At 42.5% G+C, this 23,431-nt stretch overlaps 1 protein-coding gene across 4 annotated transcripts in view; it reads right to left on the bottom strand.

Annotated features, from left to right (window-relative positions):
• The window catches only part of DCAF1 (DDB1 and CUL4 associated factor 1), a gene marked incomplete at both ends in the record, with an annotated part of 63,294 nt that extends 40,818 nt beyond the window's left edge, over positions 1-22,476 (bottom strand). For 2 of the 4 annotated variants that reach the window (XM_080696819.1, XM_080696820.1), the window contains 7 exons: positions 2,483-2,584; positions 2,882-3,394; positions 9,042-9,179; positions 12,372-12,485; positions 15,427-15,500; positions 19,674-19,750; positions 22,364-22,473. In XM_080696819.1, coding sequence (XP_080552945.1) covers positions 2,483-2,584; positions 2,882-3,394; positions 9,042-9,179; positions 12,372-12,485; positions 15,427-15,500; positions 19,674-19,750; positions 22,364-22,473 — 1,128 coding nt within the window. Of the gene's footprint in view, positions 1-2,482; positions 2,585-2,881; positions 3,395-9,041; positions 9,180-12,371; positions 12,486-15,426; positions 15,501-19,673; positions 19,751-22,363 lie in introns of all 4 variants that reach the window. The other 2 variants (XM_080696821.1, XM_080696818.1) reach the window with 2 other exon arrangements.
• Between the last annotated feature and the right edge of the window lie 955 nt (positions 22,477-23,431).

Below are 23,431 nucleotides of genomic sequence, written 5' to 3'. Positions count from 1 at the left end.
ATTGGGCTGGGATGTAGCTCAGAGGTAGAAAGCTGGGGTGTAGCTCAGAGGTAGAAAGTCCCTGGGTTTTTATAAACCCAGTAGTTGATAGGCTGAAGCAAGAGGATTGTAGGTTCAAGGATAGCCTCGACAAGTAGTGAGATGTTCATAGCCCCAGTGAGGCTGTTTCAAAATGAAAAATAAAAATATGACTGGGGATGTAGCAGAAGTACAATGTCCCTGAGTTCAATCCTCACTACCAAAATATAAAAATAAAAATAAAAAGCCGGGCGTGGTGGCGCACGCTTGTCATCCCAGCATTCGGGAGGCGGAGACCAAAAGATCGCAGTTCGCGACAGCCTCAGCTACTGAGTGAGGCCCTCCACAACTCAGTGAGACCCCGTTTCAAAATAATTTTTTAAAAAATTGGGCAGGGGGTGTAGCTCGTAGGTCGAATGCTTCTGGATCCCATCCCCAGACCCATAATAAATAAATAAATAAATTAATTAATTAAATTTCCTTGACTCACCACCATCTATAACCCAGCTTACCTATGGACACAAACACTGCCTGTTCTCTTTCCTTGTATTTTAGATCTATATAAAGCCCAGTTTCTCAATTTACTTCTTTTTGAGGGGGAGTACTACAGATGGAACCCAGAAGCATTCTATCTCTGAACTATACCCAACCCTATTTTACCTTTTTTTTTTTTTTGTGGTACTGAGTATTGAACCCAGGCATGTTCTACCTCCAAGCTCTACCCCCAGCCCTATTTTTTATTCTTTATTTTGAAACAGGATCTCACCAAGTTGTGGAGAGTCTCACTAAATAGCTGAGGCTGGCCAAAAACCTGTGATTCCTCCTGTCCCAGCCTCTCAAGTGCCACCAACCCTGCCTTACTTCTTTGGAACAGGATTTGGATAAATTTCTGGGGAAGGCCTCATGTCCTGACTCGGCCTCCCAAGTGCTGGGATTGCAGCCGCACCCCACACCTGCTTCAGTTTATTATTTTAAACCATTTTATTTCAGCCGGGCGTGGTGGCGCACGCTTGTAATCCCAGCATTTGGGAGGTGGAGACAGGAGGACCGCGGTTCGCGGACAGCTTCAGCTACTTAGTGAGGCCTCCGCAACTCAGTGAGACCCGGTTTCAAAATAAAGAATAAAAACTTGGGCAGGGGGGTGTAGCTCGGAGGTCAAATGCCTCTGGGTTCCATCCCCAGACCTGCAAAAAATAAATTAATTAAATTAAATTAACCATTTTATTTCTTCTAGTTTCAACATCTGTCCTTTCTTTTATACCATGTGATCTTCCTTTTGAACAAAACGGTATACCCATGATTGTACAATTTTATTTTTCTCTAAGGATTTCTTTTGAGAATTTTTCCTTTTCATCCATTCATTTTCTTTTGTTCCTTATGTGGCTTTGCATAGTTGAATAATGGCACTTATTATAATTCCCCACACAAGATCTCAAGCTGCAGCTCAGTGGTAAAACACTTACCTAACATGCACAAAGCCCTGGGTTCAATCCCTAATAGACCCCCCCCCCCAAAAAAAAAGAGAAACCACAAAGCATTAAAAAGAACCCCCCACCAAAACCCACAGAAACAGCACCTTGCCCCAATCCCTTCTTCCAGTGCATCCTATTCTAGATCCGAAAACAATACCTTCGGCTACTGAAGACAACTCTCATCTCTATGTTCATCCCACTATTCAAAATACACCATAAGAGCCGGGCGTGGTGGGCACGCTTGTAATCCCAGCATTCGGGAGGCTGAGACCGGAGGATGGCGGTTCGTGGACCGCCTCAGCTACTTAGCAAGGCCCTCTGCAACTCGGTGAGACCCGGTTTCAAAATAAAGAATAAAAATTAGGGCAGGGGCTGTAGCTCAGAGGTAGAATGCCCCTGGGTTCCATCCCCAGACCCGCAAAAAAAAAAAAAACCACCATGAGGCCGGGCATGGTGGCACATGCTTGTAATCCCAGCTCTTGGGAGGCTGAGACAGGAGGATCACACAGGTTTGAAGCCAGCCTCAGCTACTTAGTGAGGCCCTCAGCAACTTAGTGAGACCCTGTTTCAAAATAAAATATTAAAAGTAGGTCTGGGAGTATAGCCCGGAGGTAGAAAGCCTCTGGGTTCCACCCTGAGTACCACCAGAAAACAACAACAACAAAAAAAAACAACAACCATGGGCTCACATGCTTTACACATGCTACTCGAATCATGTCAGACCTCTTTCCAGCCTAAGATTTCTGAGGACTAAAATGCAAATTTTCTCCATTTCGATTCTATTCCAATACTCAGGAATGGTACTATTCACAGCAGCAGTCATTGGCAACATATGTCTAATTCAACTAAAATAAAAATTCATTGAGAGGCACTAGCTATAGTTCACAATCTCAAAAGTCACATATTTTATACCAATACCCACTGTAAGTACAGGTATGAAACACGTTTGTCGATAAGATGCTCAGTTACCTAGTATTTTTTAAAAACTTTACCTTGAGTGCCTCAAACGTAAGCAGGACGTCATTAGTCTGTTTCAGGTCAATATAGAACATCATCAACTCCCGTGATCCAAGTTGCATGAATATGGGAAGTAACTGAAATAAAAACCAAAAATAAATCTTTTATTTAAGCTTTATTTTTCACACATTTCCTACTCCATTCTATGAGGACAGGAGATTAAAGAAACGAGACCTTCTGCCCTACTTCCTTTTCAAATAAATATATAAATGGACTTTAATCAAATAGATCTTATCAAAGTAACTTACATAAAACCTTTTAACAGTTTTAGGTCAAGATTTTTCTATAGTAAAGAACATGACAATGTAGAAAGTGCTACCATAAAATACCCCAGAAATAAACACAAAGTCCCAAAGTCTAAACAGTATGCTTACCTCCTGATACTCTCCTAGAGGGGTCAAGTATTGGAGAATGAGCCGCTGCTCAATAGCAGGAGTCATAGGATCAAGGGTATAATTGGTGCCAATCACCCAGGGGGACATTTCTGACCAGCTACTATTAGATAGCTCAACAAACATGCGATCTGGATCACAAGACGAGAAACCCAGCTTTTGCTTGGCTTTCCTAAAGCTCTCTCTGTCACCCTGTTTTGCTGACTTGTTTTTCTTTAACACTCCTTCCTCAGGTTTAGTTGCTGAGTTCACTCTACTACTGGTCTTGTGGCCAGAATCAAGGTGAAAGGAAATCTCCATATCTCCAGAAGCTTCTTCTTGTTCCCCATCTACTACGTCTACTGCCATGTCACCATAGTCCATATCCACAGCTTCTTCATCCAGAGGCAAGAGGGGCTCCGAGGACAGCTTCCGCGGGCTAGGACGCTTGTTTTCTTGCCGCAAAGCCACTTCCTGAAGCTGTAGCTCCCTCAGTCTTCGAAGCACTATTGCCACCTACCAACAAATACTCGAGTAAAAGGGGTGGTCTCTTCTAATCTTTTTTTTTTTTTTTTTTTTTTTTGCAGTACTGGGGATAGAACCCAGGGGCATTCTACCTCCAAGCAACACCCCCAGCCCTATTTTTATTTTTTATTTTTTTTTTATTCTTTATTTTGAAACAAAGTCTCACTAAGTTGCAAAAGGCCTCACTAAGTAGCTGAGGCTGTCCGGGAACCCAAATCTTCCTGTCTCAGCCTCCCAAATGCTGGGATTACAATAATGCACCACCATGCCTGGCTGCTGCTGCTGCTTTTTTTTTTTTTTTTTTTTTTTTTTTTTTTTTTTTTACGGTACTAGGGATGGAACCCAGGGGCATTCTACCTCTGAATGACACCCTCAACCCTATTTTTTATTGTTTTGAAACAGGGTCTCACTGAGTTGTGAAGGGCCTCACCAAGTAGCTGAAACTGTGTGAGAACCCCGATCCTCCTGTCTCAGCCTTCCAAATGCTGGGATTAGTATGCACCACCACGCCCAGCTACCTGGCCTCTTATCTTAATGTAAACAATTCTTAATAAATAACTCATTTCCACTGGACGCTCAAGCACTTAATATAATGCCTGGCAATAGTAAAAATCTGATAAGAGCAGGTGAGAAGGTGCTTACTTACAATCCCAGTACTTGGGAAGCTGAGACAGGAAGATCACAAGTTCAAAACCAGCCTCAGCAATTTCATGAGGCTCTCAGCAATTTAGCAAGACTGTTTCAAAATAAAAAATAAGCCAGGCATGATGGCACATGCCTGTAATCCCAGTACTTGGGAGGCTAAGACAGCAAGATTGCAGGTTCGTGGGCAGCGTCAGCAATTTAGGTCCTCTGCAACTTGGTGAGACCTTGTTTCAAAATAAAAATAAAATAGGGCTGGGGTGTAGTGCAAAGACAGTACTGCCCCTGGGTTTAATTCTCAGTACTACCAAAAGAAAAAATTAAAAAACAAAAAACATTCAAAGCTGGGCATGGTGAGGCACACTTGTAACCCCACTACTTGGGAAGCTGTGACGGGAGGATTGTAGGTTTGTGGCCAACCTCAGCAACTTAGTGAGACCCTGTTTCAAAATAAAGAATAAAAAATAGAGCTTGGGGTACCTCAGTTCAAACAATAAAGAATAAAAAATAGGGCTCGTTCCCCAGCTCAAACAAACAAACAAACAAATAAACAATGGGGCTAGGGGAGTAGCTCAATGGTAGAATGCTCCTGGGTTTAATCCCAGAATCACATGAAAAAAAGAAGATAGGATAAATATTTTAACAATTTCTAAAACTTGATGGTATCAAGCTTTGGGTAAAAGCCTCATTCACCATAAAATTTCCCAGAACCCAAACCATACAATTTGCTCATAAAACAAATTAACAACTGATTTGGTTTGAGTCAAGGTAGGTTGGCATCACACATAAAAAGGCAGATATTAGCTAAAATTGTAGGTTGTTTTCGTCTCTTTCTGGGGAGATGGCTGTAGGATTGAACATAGAGCCTTACCCAGGCACTCTACCACTGAGCCGCATCCCCTCTTTTATCTTAAGACGGCATCTCAGCAAGTTGCCTAAGACGGCCTTGAATTTGCCACCCTGCAGCTTTACTGTTCCAATCAGCTAGGATTTCAGGCATGCACCACCACACCCAGACTTGAAAGAGTGCCTCTGAAACCCAAACATAACGCTCTCAAATTTAACTACTCTACTGTCACCTACACTGTACATAATTTATAACTTATTTTTTACATTAAACATTTAATTTTTTTCTTCCAAGTACTTTTTTTTGGCAGTACTAAAGATTGAATTCAGGGGCATTCCACGTCTGAGCTACACCCCTAGCCAAATCTTATACCTTATTTCAAACAGGGCCTCATAAGTTGCTGATGCTGGCCACCAACTTAGAATCCTCCTGTCTCAGCCTCCCATGTACTAGGATTGCAAGCTAATGCTATCACGCCTGGCTTTAAATACTTACCTTTTAAAACAACCCTGAAGAATGCAATTGTGTTTAATTTTAAAAAGAGAGGCCAGGTGTGGTCACACCTGTAATCCCAGTCAGTACTTAGGAGGCTGAAATAAGAGGATTGCAGGCTTAAGAATAACCTCAGCAACCTATTCAAAACCTATCTCAGAACAAAAAATAAAAAAAGGACTGGAAGCCAGGCATGGTGGCGCACGCTTGTCATCCTAGCATTCGGGAGGCGGGAGACTGGAGGATCGCAGTTCGCGGACAGCCTCAGCTACTTAGTGAGGCCCTTGCAACTCAGTGAGACCTGGTTTCAAAATAAATAAAAAATAGGGCAGGGGGTATAGCTCGGAGGTCGAATGTCCCTGGGTTCCATCTCCAGACCCGCAAAAAAAAAAAAAAGGGCTGGAAGTGTGATTCAGGGGTAGAATGTCCCTGGCTTCAATCCCTAGTACCACAATAGATACACACACACACACACACACACACAAACATACACACAGGAAATGGGCATGATGGACCATGCCTATAACTATAGTACTAGAGAGATTGAGACAGGTGAACAGCATGATCAAGACCAACATGTAGTAACCTATGAGACCCTGCTTCATAATAAAAAACTAAGAGCTGGGTATAGGTCGGAGTAACCCTGGTTTTATCTCTAGTACTAAGAGAGAAAAAAAAGAGCCAGGCCTAGTGGCACATGCCTGTAATTCCAATAATTGGAAGACTGAATGAAGACAGAAAAATTGCACATTTTAGGCCAGTATGTGGTAATTTAGAAGTAGCCTCATTCAAAATAAAAAATAAAAGCCAGGCATGGCAGCATACCCTTGTAATCCCAGCATTCATGAGGCTGAGACAGGAAGATTGAGATAGAATGTCCCTGGGGTTTCATCCCCAGTGCCACAAAAAATAAAAATAAAAATGAGCCGGGCGTGGTGGCGCACGCTTGTAATCCCCGCGCTTGGGAGGCGGAGACAGGAGGATCGCGCAGGTTCGAAGCCAGCCGTGCGCTGGCTTAGGAGACCCTGTTTCCAAAATGAAAATGTAAAAATAGGTCTGGGAGTGTAGCCCCGAGGTAGAAGGGCTTCCAGGAACCCCAGTACCACCAAAGAAAAAAAATAAAATAAAATAAAAATGAATGAATAGCCAAGCACAGTCACACATGCCTGTAATCCCAGTACTTGAAAGGCTAAAACAAGAGGACAACAGGTTTCAGGCGAGACTCAGCAATTTAATAAAACCCTTAGCTACATAGTGAAACCCTGTTTTTGTTTTTTTGTTTTTGTTTTTTTGTCCCCCACCCCAGGTCTGGGGAAAGAACCCAGGGGCATTTGACATTCAAGCTACACCCCTGCCCTATTTTTTATTATTTATTTTGAAACAGGGTCTCAGTAAGTTATGGAGTGCCTCACTAAGTAGCTGAGGCTGTCCGCGAACCACAATCCTCCTGTCTCAGCTTCCCGAATGCTGGGATTACAAGCGTGCGCCACCACACCCGGCAAACCTTGCCCTTTTTTTTGGTGGTACTGGTGTTCCTGGAAGCCCTTCTAACCTCCGGGCTATACTCCCAGACCTATTTTATATTTTTATCTGGAAACAGGGTCTCTTAAACCAGCGTGGCTGGCTTCGAATCTGCAGGATCCTCCTGTCTCCGCCTCCCAAGCCCCTGGGATTACAAGCGTGCGCCACCACGCCCAGCCAAAGCTAGCTTTAAAATAAAAATATAGCTGGGTGTGGTGGCCCAAACTTGTAATTCCAGCGTTTAAGAGGCTGAGACAAGAGGATCCTAGTTCACGCCAGTTTTAGCTCTAATTAGTGAGGCCCTTTGCAAGTCAGTGAGACCTGGTATCAAAACAAAGAATAAAAAATAGGGCTGGAGGTGTAGCTCGATAGAATGCCTCTGGGTTCCATCCTCAGTACTCCAAAAAATAAATAAATAAATAATTTTTAAAAATAAAAAATAAAAGGGCTGGGAGTATAACTCAGTGCTAGAATGCCCCTGGGTTCAATCCCAAGTACCAGAAAAAAAAAAAAGAGACACACAGAGATTATGCCTGCAATTCATCCTGAATTGCATTTAAAAATAAAAAATAAAATGGTAGACAATTCCACCTTGGTATAGGAGATATATATATATATATATATATTTTTTTTTTTTTTTTTTTCAATACTGGGGATGGAACCAGGGGCATTCTACCTCTGAGCTACACCCCCAGCCCTATTTTTTAGTCTTAATTTTGAAACAGGGTCTCACTGAGTTGCGGAAAGCTTCACTAAGTAGTTGAGGCTGTCCACGAACCACGATCCTCCGGTCTCAGCCTCCCAAATGCTGGGATTACAAGCATGTGCCACCACGCCTGGCTCTATTTTTTTTTCCCCTTGAGGTACTGGAGATTGAATCCAGGGGCCTTCTACCTCCAAGCTACACCCCTAGCCCCATTTTTTATTCTTTATTTGGAAACAGGGTCTCACTAAGTTGTTCTGAAGGCCTAAGACCTGCCATCCTCCTATTTCAGCCTCCCAAGTGCTGGGATTACACGCATGCACTACCACGCTTGGCTTAGGCTTAATATTTTTAACACAGAAATTAGGAAAGGAAAGGGAATGGGATACAGGGAATGGTACTACTCTTTGTTTAGTATAAAATGTCATAATCAGTCAGGCATGGTGGCATACACCCATAATCCCAATACTTGGGAGGCTGAGACAGGAGGATCATAGGTCCCAGGCCAGGATGAGCAACCTGACAAGACCATTTCAAAATAAAAAATAACAGCCGAGCGTGGTGACACACACTTGTAATCCCAGTGCTCGGGAAGCTGAGACAGGAGGATCACACAGGTTTGAAGCCAACCTCAGCTTCTCAGCAATTTAGTGAGACCCTGTTTCCAAATAAAGTATAAAATAGGTCTGGAAGTATAGCCCAAAGGTAGAAAAGGCCCTGGGTCCCACCCCCAGTACCACAAAAATAAATAAATAAATAAATAAATAAATAAATAAATAAATAAAATAAAATAAAATAGGGTTGGGGCCAGGCACACTTGTAATCCCAGCTCTTGGGAGGCAGAGACAGGAGGATCCCACAGGTTCGAAGCCAGCCTTAGCTACTTAGTGAGGCTCTCAGCAACTTATTGAGACCCTATTTCCAAACAAAGTATAAAATAGCTCTGGGAGTATAGCCTGGAGGTAGAAAAGCCCATGGGTTCCATCCCCAGTTCCACAATAAATAAATAAATAATATTTTAAAAAAGCATCGAGGGTGGTGGCACACACTTTTAATCCCTGTGCTTGGGAGGCTGAGACAGGAGGATCACACAGGTTCGAAGCCAGCCTCTGCTGGCTTAAGAGACCCGGTTTCCAAATAAAAATTATAAAAAATAGGTCTGGGAGTATAGCCCAGAGGTAGAAGGACCCTGGGTTCCATCTCCAGGACCACCAAAAATAAACAAATAAAATTACAAAAAATTAAAAAATAAAATAGGATTGGGATGTAGCTCAGCAGTAGAATGACTCTGGGTTCAATCCCCGTACCAAACACACACACACACACACACACACACACAGAAAGAAAAGAAAAGAAAAGAGAGGAAGAGAGAAAGAATTTGTGAATATTCTTCCCCCACATTATTCAAAAGTTCCTTCTCACAGGGTCCTTACCAGCTGTGAATTTTCATCCCTGTAGTTGGCAGCAATATCTTGATTTTCCATAGCACCTCCTAACAGTCCAGTGGAATATGTCCTCAATGGCTGATCAGCCTCTCGGGCCCATTTGAAGAGATTTTCGACAATTCCTTCCTGTGGAATTGAAAGAAACAGTACACATCAGAAGAGACCCTTTTTCTAGCTAAAAATAATAAGCAAAGATTCCAGTTATGACAAAAAAAAAAAGGTTAAAATATATCAATGACATTTGTAATAGAAAAAAAAATACACCAGGCATGGTGGTTTAAGCTTATAGTTTCAGCTAAGTGGGAGGCTAAGGAAGGAGTCTGAGATCAGCCTAAGCGTTATAGCAAGACCCCTTTTCAAACAATAGAAAATATTAAGAATCACCGGGTGTGGTGGCACACGCTTGTAATCCCAGTACTTGGGAGGCTGAGACAGGAGGATCACAGGTTCACGGCCAGCCTCAGCTGCTTAGTGAGGCCCTCCATAACTTCGTGAGACTCTGTTTCAAAATAAAGAATAAAAATAAAGGGCTGGGGGTATAGTTTGAAGGTAGAATGCCCGTGGGTTTAATTCCCAGTTCCACCAAAAAAAAAAAAAAAGATAAAAAGATGAATCGACATGCAAGTAAACTGATCACAGCAGTACATGCCCCAAATCCCAGCTCCTCACATTACTAACACAAGAGGACACAGGTTTGAGGCCAAGCTGGGCCACAAAATAAAAAAAATTTAAAAATAAACAAAAATAGGACAGTGCTTGCCTGACGTGAGCTAGGCCCCAAGTTCAACTCCTAGTATCACCAAAAAAAATAATAATAATACATACAATTATTTTAACAACAAAGACAAACCAAACTAAAAACAAAAATAGAATTTTTTTTGGTACTAGGGATTGAACCCAGAAGCATTCTACCTCTAAGCTACACCCCCAGACCGATTTTTTATTTATTTGGAAACAGGGTCTCACTAGATTGCTGTGAGCCTAAGTTGCAGAGGCTGGCTTTGAATTTGCGATCCTCCAGTCTCAGTCTCCCAAGTAGTAGGATTACAAGCGTGCACCACCATGCTGGCTGGCTATTCTTTTTAGTGTTCTTTCTTTTTTTAGTTGTATTTGGGATTAATCCCAGGGGTATTCTACCTCTGAGCTACACCACCCCTAACCATTTTTACTTTCCTATCTCATGCAATCTCCAGATCTTTTAGTTCATGACTGTCTCAGAGGTGTTTTCTTTTTTGTAGTATTATGGATACTGGGAGTATTAGGGTTCACTGAGAGCTGAACCACTGAGCTATATCCCCAGCCCTTTTTTATTTTATATATGTATGTATGTATTTGGTACTGGGGCCTGAACTAAAGGGCTTTATTCCCCTGAGCTATACCCCCAACTATTTTAATTTTCTTCTTTTTTTTTGGCAGTACTGGTGATTGAATCCAGGGTCATCTACCTCTGAGCTACGCCCCAGCCCTATTTTTTTTTCTTTATTTTGCAATAGGGTCTGAGTTGCAGAGGGCCTCATTAAGTAGCTGAGGCTGGCTGTGAACCTGTGATCCTCCTGTTTCAGCCTCCGAAGTACTGGGATTACAAGCATGCATCACCACAGCTTAGTTTTGTTGTTGTTGTTGTTATTTGTTTTTTTTTTTTTTTTTTTTTTTTGCAACAGGATCTAAGTTTCTAAGGTTGGCCTCAAACCTGTCACCCTCCTATCTTGGCCTCCTAAGTACTGGGACTACAGGTGTGCACCACTGCACCTGGCTTCTACTCATTCGTCTTGTGGCACCAAGGGCATTCTACCTCTGAACTATAGCCTTAGACCTGTTTTTTTTTCTTGATTTTTTTTTTTTTTTGTTGTTGTTGTTGCTATTGGTGGTGGTTTTTATTTATTTTTTTAAGGTACTGGGAGTGTGGAACCCAGGAACATTCTACCCGGAGCTACACCCCCGGCCCTATTTTTTATTCTTTATTTTAAAACAGGGTCTCTTTTAAGTTGCAGAGGCCCTAAGTAGCTGAGGCTAGCCTCCAACCTGTGATCCTTCTGTCTTAGCTCCCTAAGTACTGGACTACAACCATGCACCACCACACCCAGCTAGTTCTGTGTCTTTGAAACAGAGTCTAGCAAGGTTGCTGAGAATCTCACTTCTTTGATGAGGCTGCCCTTGAACATCATCCTGTCTCAGTCTCCCAAGTACTGGGATTACAGGAATGTGCCACCAGGCCTGGCTCAGCTTTTTTCTTTTTGTGGCACTGGGGATAAACCCAGAAGCATTCTGCCTATGAGCTATAGCTCTAACTCTACTATTTTGAAACAGGGTCACTAGGTTGACGAAAGTCTTGTTATTTGCTGAGGCCATTATTTGCTGAACCTGCAATTCTCCTGTCTTAGACTCCCAAGTACTGGGATTACAAGCATGCACCACTCTGCCTGGCTTCCTTCAGCTTACTATTAAGATTTTTAAAAATACCACAGTATCAGTCTGGCTTGGTGGTGCACGCTTATAATCCCAGCATTCGGGAGGCTGAGACAGAAGGATCACGGTACGGTTCGAGGACAGCCTCAGCTACTAGTGAGGCCCCTTGCAACTCAGTGAGACCTTGTTTCAAAATAAAGAATAAAAAATTGGGCTGGGCCAGGCATGCTGGCACATGCTTGTAATCCCCATGCTTGGGAGGCTGAGACAGGAGGCTCACACAGGTTTGAAGCCAGCTGTGCTGGCTTAAGAGACCCTGTTTCCAAATAACATAGTATAAAAATAGGTCTGGGAGTGTAGCCCAGAAGTAGAAGGGTTTCTAGGAATCCCAGTACCACCAAAAAAAAATTGGGCTGGAAGTGTAGCTCAGAGGTAGAATACCCCTGGGTTCGATCCCCAGTACCAAAAAATAAAATCACACACACAAAAAAACAAAAAAACACAGTATCCATAAAGCAAGTGCTCACCCAAATAGCTATTTTTAAATTTTTCTTTTGGTTATCTGGATTTCTTAAATTTCTATAACATACATTGCTATTTGAATAAGAAAAAGCTATAATAATTATATTTTAAAAAGAAAGACAATAGGCCGGGCGTGGTGGCGCATGCTTGTAATCCCCACGCTTAGGAGGCAAAGACAGGAGGATCGCGCAGGTACGAAGCCAGCCACGCGTGCTGGCTTAGGAGACCCTGTTTCCAAGTAAAAATGTAAAAATAGACGGGAGTGTAGCCCAGAAGTAGAAGGGCTTCCAGGAACCTCAGTATTGCGAAAAAAAAAAAAAAAAAAAGACAAATCCAATAGACCACCATTCAATGAGAAAACAGACAATTGATTTTTCTCGTTGTAAGTACCTTTTCTTGAAAAACGACGGCAGTTTCCAGCCCTGGCATGATGTCTAGCAGCAGTCTACAAGCTGCGGTGTTTAAAGGAGGTTCTCGGCTGGTCATCACATATGCATTCACCAGCTGTGAGGAAAAGACGAACACTGTTTCCCAAAGTTTATTCCAATCAAATTGTGAAAATTTAACAAATCCATAATACATTCCCATCATTCTCTTAAAAAGCATGAAAAAGATCATACCCAACAACTGTTAACTAAAGCTTTCATTACTATATTTATGATTCTGCTTTATCCAAGATGACATACATGATTTCTTCTACAATTTTAAAAGCCAAATCCAGCCGGGCGTGGTGGCGCACGCTTGTAATCCCCACGCTTGGGAGGCTGAGACAGGAGGATCGCACAGGTTCGAAGCCAGCCTCAGCTACTTAGTGAGGCTCTCAGCAACTTAGTGAGACCCTGTTTCCAAATAAAATAGAAAATAGGTCTGGGAGTATAGCCCGGAGGTAGAAAGCCTCTGGGTTCCACCCCTAGTACCACCAAAAATAAAAAAATAAAAAATAAAAAATAAAAAAATAAAAGCCAAATCCTAGCCAGGCATGATGGCGCACATCTGTAATCCCAGTACTCAGGAGCATAAAAAGGGGCTGCAGTTTTAAAACCAGCCTCAGTAATTTAGTAAGGGTATCAGCAACATTGCAAGGTTCTGTTTTCAAATAAAAATAAGTAATAGCGATGGAGGTATAGCCTGAAGGTAGAATGCCCCTGAGTTCAATCCCCAGCACTATAAAAAATGTCAAATCCTCGCCGGGCGTGGTGGCGCACAGTTGTAATCCCGCGTTGGGAGGCGGAGACAGGAGGATCGCGCAGGTTCGAAGCCAGCCGCGCCGGCTTAGGAGACCCTGTTTCCAAATAAAAAGTATAAAATAGGTCTGGGAGTGTAGCCTGGAGGTAGAAGGGTTTCCAGGAACCCCAGTACCACCAAAAAAAATAAATAAAAGAATAAAAAATAGGGCTGGGGGTGTAGCTCGGGGGTAGAGGGGGGTAGAATGCCCTTGGGTTCCATCCCCAGTACGGAAAAAAAATAAAAATAAAAACAAATAAATAAGGCTAGGTTTTAGCTCAGAAGTAGAATGCTGCTGGGTTCAATCCCTGTAAAACACACACACACACACACACACACACACACACACACACACACACACACACACACCATCCAATCAAGCAAAGGTGAGTAGAAAACAGATGAGTTTAATCTGTTCTGAACACCTATAATCCCAGCTACTGGGGAGGTTAAGGCAGGATCACGAGTTTGAGACCAGCAACTTTGTGAGACTATCTCAAAGAAAAAAAGAACAAAAAAGAGGCCTGGGAGGCAATGTAGCCAAAATGCAGGCCAATCCTGGATTCGAACGCAGCACCACCACGAAAAGCAGCCTCACTAGAGAGGATCAGGCACAAGGATCACAAGTTCAATGCCAACCTGGCAATTTACTAATACTCCGTTCTCAATATACACAAATAAAAAAGGGCTGGAGATGTATGTAGCTCAGTGGTAGAGTGCTTGCCTAGCATGCATTGAGAGGTCCTGGGTTCCATCCCCAGTACCACAAAAAAATAAAAAATAAGAGATGCTACGGAAGTCCTTCAGGAGACAGTACACCCCTGCAGAGGACTCAGAGGAGGATCTAGAAAGCAAAGGTCTTCTAGCCAAAACAGAAAAGACAAATAAGGAGCATCAAGAACAGGAGAGGAGGGCCAACAGCAAGAAACAAACGAAGTCAGAACAAAGACCAGAGTCAGATTAGCCTTCAGATGCCAAACTGAGGAATTTAAAAATTCATCCTGAGGGTCATGGGAAGCCATTAACAGATTTTAAGCCAAAGGGTATAATGACTGGTTATTGTATTTTAGAAAGATTTCTGGGCTATAAAAAGAATAGATTCAAGGAGCTCAAAACGAAAACCAGTTAAGAGCCAACTGCAGTAACCCAATGACAGGCAGCAGATCTGGCAATAAGGACGGATGGGAAGGATGTGTGAAGGTTAAGGGGCAGAGAAGACCTGTCTACTCACTGAAGCAGAGAGCCTGAAGGAGTAAAGGGCACCTTCTAAGTGGCCAGATGAAGACATCAATACTGAGCTAGAGAACAAGAGTAAGAGACTGTGGAGCGGACGGGGGGATCCACGGTGCCTGTGGGGAGAATATCTGGAAAGCAGCTGGAAGTGTCTGAAGCTGAGAAGAGACACTGGTGATACAAAAATATACTTGAGAGTAAATACTAATACAGATGAAAAAATAATAGGTAATACTTATCCAGTTCTCTGTATGTGCCAGGCTTTGTGTCAAGCAATTTTTATGGTTAATTACATCCAGAGTACAAACATGTTTTGAAATACTATGCTCTCCATTTTATGCATTAGAAAAGTTAGGCTTAGAGAAAATAAAGTTTGAAGAGGCTTAAGCCACTTGCCCAAAAATCAAACTGTCAGTTTATAGCACAGCTGGACTTAAATCAAACATTGTGCTCTCAAGGATCATGCCAGTCCAACCCCAAACAAACAGCTACAACTTTGAGTTACTAGTAGGCTCCCATGCTACGAATAAAATATACGTTTTGTTTTCCTTGCTCCTCACCACTGCCCTGAATCTGAGAAGGCGCTCTCCTATCCTCTCACAGATCCAACGCACACAGCAGGTTCGGTGCAGAATCGTATGCATCATTCTATTTTCCAGTCAGGAGCCCAAAGAACTCCTATGTTCACAATCACAATTCACCTTGCCCAAGAAGAGCTATAGACACCCTGGGAGCCACCACCAACATTAACTGCAAAAATTATACTGTAAAGAGAAAATAATTTGGAAACAACCAGGACATTGACCAAAAAAACGATTACTCTTATTTCAAGTGAACCAATAACAAATACAAAATCTACCCACTCTTCTCCCAACACTGCCACGGCCTGAAGTGAAAGCAAACTATGTACAAAAACAACAACTAACGAATAAAGGTATGACATCTTTTGCTGATAATCTCTGAGGAATAAAAGAAGAAGCAAACCTACTGCATTCATGAAATCATCATTCTTGAAGAGTATTCTCAGCAAGTGGCCCAGCATACACTCTGGATCAGCTCGACCTACCAAGAGAAGAGGGAAGGAACAAAGGAATGAGTAAACCATCCCCAACAGCTTGACCTCTGGAATGGCACTGGGTTCATTTAAGTGCTAGTAAAGTGTTGCAGAAATAAACACAAAGATGAGATTCTTGTGATGAATTAGACTAAGAAACCACCTTTAAACTTAAAACCTTGAGACACTGCTCTCTAATCTTATTCCCCAGCAAGTTCACTACTAAGCACACGGAGTCCAGACCAGCATCACCAAGAGTATACAAGGTCTGCATAAAGGAGCCCGGGGGGAGGAAAGTCAGAGAAACTAGAGAGCATAATTCTTCTGATGGGTGGGCGGGGACGAGAGGTTCCAGATTAATCTCTCTTTTAACTACAAAGACAACAGCAGCAGAGAAACACCCACAATCTATAAGGACACCCATCTGGGAGTAAGAGGTGAGTCCCACTAACAATCACCAACCCTAGAGAGACAATAACCCTGACCACCTGAGCTTCCCAGCTCCTAGGAAAAGAAAAGTGAAGCACCTGTGGGGGTGGGTACTAGAGACTGAATCAGGGGCATTCTATCTCCAAGCTACTCCTCAAGCCCTATTCTACGCTAAGGAGGGAGGGAGGGAGGGAGGGAGTGTGTGTTTGACAGAGAGAGAGAGGATTGAACTCAACGGCATTCTACTTCTGAGCTACACATCCAGCACTTTTTATTTTGAAACAGGGTCTCTCTAGGTTACTGACAGTCTCCCTAAGTTGCTGAATCTCAAACCTGTGATTCTCTCACAATAAAGAATAAAGTATAAGGCTGGAGGTATAATACAAAGGGTAGAACGCCCCTGGGTTCAATCCCCAGTACCAAAAAAAGAGAAAGAAATTATGCCAGTGATAAATATCATTTAGCATTAAGAGGTAGAAGAGACAGGTATAATGACACATTTTTTTTTTTTTGGTGGTACTGGGGTTCCTGGAAACCCTTCTACCTCCAGGCTATACTCCCAGACCTATTTTTATATTTTTATTTGAAAACAGGGTCTCTTAAGCCAGCTAGGGTGGCTTCGAACCTGCACGATCCTCCTGTCTCCACCTCCCAAGCACAGGATTACAAGCGTGTGCCACCACGCCTGGCGTGACACATGTTTTTAATCCCAATACTTAGAGGCTGAGATAGGAGGATCCAGGTTTGTGGCCAGTCTCAGCTACTTAGTGAGGCTCTCCATGAGTAGTGAGATTGTTACAAAATAAAGAAGAGCCGGGTGTGGTGGCGCACGCTTGTAATCCCAGCATTCGGGAGGCTGAGACCGGAGGATTACAGATCGCGGACAACCTCAGCTACTTAGTGAGGCCCTCCGCAACTTAGTGAGACCCTGTTTCAAAAATAAAGAATAAAAAATAGGGCAGAGGGTGTAGCTCGGAGGTCAAATGCCCATGGGTTCCACCCCCAGGCCCGCATAAAAAATAAAGAAATAAAAAAGAAGAAAAAAAAAGCAGGCTGGGGGTATAACTCAGAGGTAGAATGGCCCTGGGTTCAATCCCCAGCACCACAAAATAAAAAAGAAAGAAAAGAAAAAAAAATAGGACTAGGGGTATAGCTGGGAGGTAGAATGCCCCTGGGTTCTACCTCCAGTACTGCAAAAAAAAAAAAAGAGAGAGAGAGAGAGAGAGAGAGAGAGGGAGAGGGAGGGAGGGGGAGAGAGAGGGGCAGGCAGGAGCAAAAACTGACTTAAGTTTCTACTACAAAAAAAAGCATTTCATTCTCTGGCCCTCTTATCTTCCTCATTACCACTTCATCCATTTACTTTCATACTTCTTCACGTTCTCCTGCCTTATTGAAGATGTGAATTAAACTGAGTATTCTAGGACTGTCTAGGAATGTCTAAGACAAGCGCACACAGCAGGCAACATTACATAAACAACTAGGCACTCAATTTGAAATACCCAGTTTACATAGAGAACAGAAGTATATCAGACAGAAAATAAGCCCTGGAGCATCTAGGTAGGTATACAGTAATACTGTTTTTATAATTCCTATTCACTCTCTCCACACACAGAATTTCGGACTCCTCTTCACAAAAGAAGTCCTTGTGACTATCGACTTTACATGCAGGGTGGGCCCATTCATGACTTAAGCTTCTCTCTCTGGTAACCTCCCTTAGAGAAAACAAAATGGTAAAGGCTCAGGTCCCACATAATTCTGCATTACAGAAAATTTCATTATGAAAGCAGACTAGTTTGCTATGACTATAATTAAATTAGCCCAAAATAAAACCAAAATCACAGAATAGAGCATATGTTAGCTGTCAAAACACTGAAGCAGGCATCAAATCTGTTCATAGGACTGGGCATGTAGCTTAGTGGTAGAATGATTGTCTAACAAGCATAAGGCTCTAGGTTCAATTCCCCAACACAAAAAGAAAGAAAGAGAGAGACAGAGGGGCGGGGAGAGAGGGAGACAGAGAAACCAAGCAATGGCGCACACTTGTAATCTCAGTGCTCGGGAGGCTGAGACAGGAGGGTCACAAGTTCGCAGCCAACCCCAGCTACTGAGTGAGGCCCTCTGCAACTTAGTAAGACCTTGTTTCAAAGTAAAATATAAAAAATAGAACTGGGGGTGTACCTCAGAGGTAGAAAGCCCCTAATTTCAATATCCAATACCACACACGCGATAAAAATACAATCTGATTATTAGTCAGGATTTCAAGTGCCAACATCCTAACTAAAAGTAAGACATTAAAAACATTCTGCAAGCCGGGCGTGGTGGGCACGCTTGTAATCCCCGCGCTTGGGAGGCTGAGACAGGAGGATCGCACAGGTTCAAAGCCAGCCTCAGCTACTTAGTGAGGCTCTCAGCAACTTAGTGAGACTTTGTTTCCAATAAAATATTTTTTTTTTAAAGTGGGTCTGGGAGTATAGCCCGAAGGTAGAAAGCCTCTGGGTTCTACCTCCAATACCACCAAAAAAAAAAAAAAAAAAATTCTGCAGCCGGAAATGGTGGTACACACCTGTAATCTTGATACTTGAGAGGCTGAGAGAGGAGGATCCCAGGTTTGAAGTCTGCCTCAGTAACTTAGTGAGGCTCTCAACAACTTAGCAAGACCCTGTTTCCAAATAAAAAATAAAATAAGGCAGGGGTATAGATTGAAGGCAGAATGCCACTGGGTTCAGGCCCTAGCAAAGAAAACATTCTCAACTATATTTCTCTAAAAATAAAAAGAACAGCCAGGCATGGTGGCGCACGCTTGTAATCCCAGCATTTGGGAGGCTGAGACAGGTTTGTTGACAACCTCAGCTATTCAGTGAAACCCTGTTTCAAAATAAAGAATAAAAAACAGAGCAGGGGGTGTAGCTCGGAGGTCAAATGCCCCTGGGTTCCATCCCCAGACCTGCAAAAATAAATAAATAAAAAATAAAATAAAAATAAAAGGAACATTATTGTTATAAAAATGAAAGGACACAAGAAAACTACTTTCAGTTTTAAAAAGTCAGAAAGGAAGAATTGTTTTCTCATTAGTCTTTACAAGTATTCCAACTGAGTTAACTAAGGTATACCTAATTTAATTAAAATTAGTTCTGTTCTATTTGATCTATAAATACCACAAATATTATAATTTTTCCAGGAATTTATTTGTCCTCATTGCCCCAATCTTCAGAAATACTGTAACAAAAAAAAAGGCTTGAGCCAGATGTGGTGGTGCACACTTGTAATCCCAGTACTCGGGAGGCTGAGACAGAAAGATCACAGGTTCACAGCCAACCTCAGCTGCACAGTGAGGCACTCTGCCACTTAGTGAGACCCTGTTAAAAAAATAAAAAGAGCCGGGCGTGGTGGCGCACGCTTGTAATCCCTGCGCTTGGGAGGCTGAGACAGGAGGATCACACAGGTTCGAAGCCAGCTTCGGCTACTTAGTGAGACCCTGTTTCCAAATAAAATATAAAATAGGTCTGGGAGTTTAGCCCGGAGGTAGAAAGCCTCTGGCTTCCAACCCTATTACCACCAAAAAAATAAAAAATAAAAAATAATAAAAAATAAAAAGGACTGGGGTGTAGTTCGGAGGTAGAATGACCCTGGATTCAATCCTGAGTGCCATCAACAATAAGACTTTTCACAAAAGATACTATTTCACTTGAAAAATACTATTAGCCATTTTCTTTTTGTCAGGGGAAAAAAAAGCTTAAGAGAACACATCTTACCAGGATGCCGATCATCAAATGGGTCTGGATCCCCTTTCCGATATTCTTCAGTTTCTTTTTCAATCAATTCAGACATCCTAGCACAAAAGGAAGAAGGGGTCAACTCTAAGCTTGCAAAAAATGTACCACCTACAATAACAGTCAAAGCGTGATATAAAAGGGAGTTAGAAAGTATTTTCCTGAAAAGCATACAAATCTAAACAACTATTCTCATAAAACATTTTCCAATCCCAAATTCATTCTTCTCTAAATTTTCCCTGCATCAAGAAATAGTACTACTAGCTGGGCATAGTGGCACAAGCTTGTAATCCCAGCATTCTGGAGGCTGAGACAGGATGATTGCAGTTCAAGTACAGCCTCAATTACTTAGTGAGGCCTTTTGCAACTCAATGAGACCCTCTTTCAAAATACAGAATAAAAAACAGGGCTGGGGGTGTAGTTCTGAGGTATAATGGCCCTGGGTTCAATCCCCAGTACCGCAAAAAAAAAAAAGTACTACCTCCAGGTGTGGTGGCAAATGCCTGTAATCCCTCTACTAAGGACACTGAAATAGGAGGATCTTAGGTTCAAGACTAGCCTCAGCAAGTTAGCAAGACCCTGTTTCAAAATAAATAGGGCTGCGGTGTAGCTCAGAGGTCAAATACCACTAAGTTCAATCCCCAGTGGCAAAAATAAATAAAATAACACTACTGCTGGGCACAATGGAGCCCACTATAACCCCAGCTACTCAGGAGGCTAGGCAGTAGAACTACTGTAAGTTCAAGGTCAGTCTTGGCAATTTAGCAAGACACAGTCTACAAATTAAAAAAAAGGGGGGGGGGTGTTAGTGGATAGAACTCAGTGGTAAAGTGCCACTAAGATCAATCCCCAGTAAAAGGGGGAAAGAAGCACTACCATCACTTGGAAGCCAAAAACCTAATGAGTCATCATTAAAAATCTTCCTTTTAAGCCGGTCGTGGTGGTGCCTGCCTCTAATCCTAGTACTTGGAAGGCTGAGATGGGAGGACCACAGATTCAAAACCAGCCTCAACAACTTAGTGAGACCATGTTTCTAAATAAGAAATAAAATCGGGTGGGGGTTTAGCTCAGAGGTAGAATCCTCTGGATTCAATCCCCAGTGCCACAAAAAATAAATAAAAATAAATATTCCTCTTTATTGGGTGTTAAAACACCTATAATCCCAGTACTTGGAAGTCTAGGACAAAGGATCAAAGATTCAAAGCCAGCTTCAGCAACTGAGATAGACCTTCAACTACTTAGTGAGGCCCTTTACAACTCACTGAGATTGAGACCCTGTTTCAAAATAACGAATATGCCAGGCATGGTGGCGAACGCTTGTAGTCCCAGTACTTGGGAGGCTGAGACAGGACTATCACACAGGTTCGAAGCCAGCCTCAGCCACTTAATGAGACTCTCAGTAATTTTGTGAGACCCTGTTTCCAAATAAAATATAAAATAGGTCAGGGTAGTAGCCCGAAGGTAGAAGACCCCTGGGTTCCATCCCCAGTACCACAAAAAAAAAAAAAAAAAAAGGAAAGAAAGAATTAAAAAAATAAAAAAACAGAGGTGGGGATGTGTCTCAGAGGTAGAATGCCCCTGGTTTCCATCCCAGAGTACAGCAAAAAAAAATTTTTTTTAATTAATTAAAAATAAAATAGACGCTGTATGTGGTGGCACATGCTTGTAATCCTGGTACTTGGGAAACTGAGATAGGAGGATTGCAGGTTTGAGGTCAACCTCAGCAGCAACTTAATAAGGCCTCTACAACTTAGTGAGACCCCCCCCCTTTTTTTTTTCCTTTGGTGGTACTGAGGGTGGAATCCAGAGGCTTTCTACCTCCGAGCTATACTCCCAGACCTATTTTTTATATTTTATTTGGAAACAGGGTCTCACTAAGTTGCTGAGAGCCTCACTAAGTAGCTGAAGCTGGCTTTGAATCTATGTAATCCTCCTGTCTCAGCCTCCCAAGCGCTGGGATTACAAGAATGTGCCACCACGTCTAGGCAGTGAGACCTTTTTTTTTTTCCCCAGTACTGGGAATGGAACTCAGGAGCATTCTACCTCCAAGCTATACCCCCAGCCCAGCCCAATTTTTTATTCTTGGTGAAACAGGGTCTCACTGAGTTGCAAAGGGCCTAAGTACCTCAGGCTGTCCGTGAACCACAATAATCCTGTCTCAGCCTCCCAAATGCTGGAATTACAAGCATGCGCCACCACGCCTGGCTGAGACCCAATTTTTAAAAATAAAAGACTAAGCCAGGAGTGGTGGCACACACTTGTAATCTCAGTACTTGGGAGGCTGCGACAGGAGGATTGCAGGTTCATGGCCAGCCTCAGCTACTTGTGAAGCCCTCTGCAACTTAGTGAGACCCTGTTTCAAATAAAAAGTAATTAAAAAAAAAATAGGGCTGAGAGGATAGCTTAGAAGTATAATGCCCCTGGGTTCAATCCCCAGTACTAGATATGGAACCCAATGGCATTTCTACCTCCAAACGACACTCCAAGCCCTATTTTTTTTTTTTTTTTTTTTTTTTTTTTTTTGGTGGTACTGGGGTTCCTTGGAACCCTTCTACCTCCGGGCTACACTCCCAGACCTATTTTATATTTAGTTTTAGTGTAGTTTTTCTGTATGTATGGAAAAAAACTAATTTGTGTGTTATAAATTTAAAAACTATCGTAATTCTTCATACCTGGTGAGGATAGGTACCATGTCCTGCCCACTGCCATGTTCCTTCTCCCACTGCTCCAGCAGGGTCGTGAGCTCGGCTTTTGAGTCCACATGTACTGCCACTGTGGTCATGACTTGGCCTAAGGAAGCCCAAGCAACAAGTAAACACAGGCAAATAAACCTGAATACTTCCCACACAAAAGGAAGGGAGGAGGGGTAGAGAACGTATGCAAAGTCAAGAAAGTTACTACAAATTGAGAGAAAGCATCCCTCGGGACCTTCAGATAATTTTATTTGTGGTGTAGTGGGAAACTCCAATTTTCAAGTCATGACAAGTCCTTTTACCTCCCTCAGCCTTAGTTTCCTCAACTGTCAAAAAATCAGAAAGCTTGGTCAAAAGGGTGGTTCTTAACTTTTATATAACTCCTCATGACCAGTGAGTGTGGTGGCGCACCTGTAATCCCTGTATGTATTAGGCTAAGACAGGAGGATCACAGGTTCCTGAACAGCCTCAGCAAGTGTATTAAGATTCTCATCAACCTAGATTTCTGTTTCTAAATAAGAAATAAAATCAGGCTGGAGGTGTAGCTCAAAGGTACAATGCCTCTAGGCTCAACTCCCAGTACCATAAGAAAAAAAAAGAAAAAAGAAAAAGAAAAAGAAACCCAGAAACACCTCCCCCCCCAAAAAAAAATGTGTAAAAGACACAAGCAGACATTCCTCTAAAGATATAAACATTAGTCATTAGGAAAAAGCTGAGGAGGCTGAGACAGGAGCATTACAGGTTTGAGACCAGCCTCAGCAACTTAGCAAAACCCTGTTTCCAAATAAAATAAATAGGGCTGGAGGTGTGGCTTGGGAGAGAAAGCCCTGATTCAATCCCCAACGCCACACAAAAATATAATTGCAAAATGAAAAAAGCATATAAAAAAGCCAGGCATGATGGTACACACTTTGCAATCCCAGTACTTGGGAAGCTGAGAAATGAGGATCCAGGTTCATGGTCATCCTCAGCTGCTTAGTGAGGCCCTCTAAAACTTAGTGAGACCCTATCTCAAGATAATAAAAAATCAGACCAAGCTGAGCGTGG

The sequence above is a fragment of the Muscardinus avellanarius genome (assembly GCF_963383645.1).
Source record: "Muscardinus avellanarius genome assembly, chromosome: 5".
Classification (NCBI taxonomy): domain Eukaryota; kingdom Metazoa; phylum Chordata; class Mammalia; order Rodentia; family Gliridae; genus Muscardinus; species Muscardinus avellanarius.
This window is presented reverse-complemented; position numbering and strand designations above follow the sequence as displayed.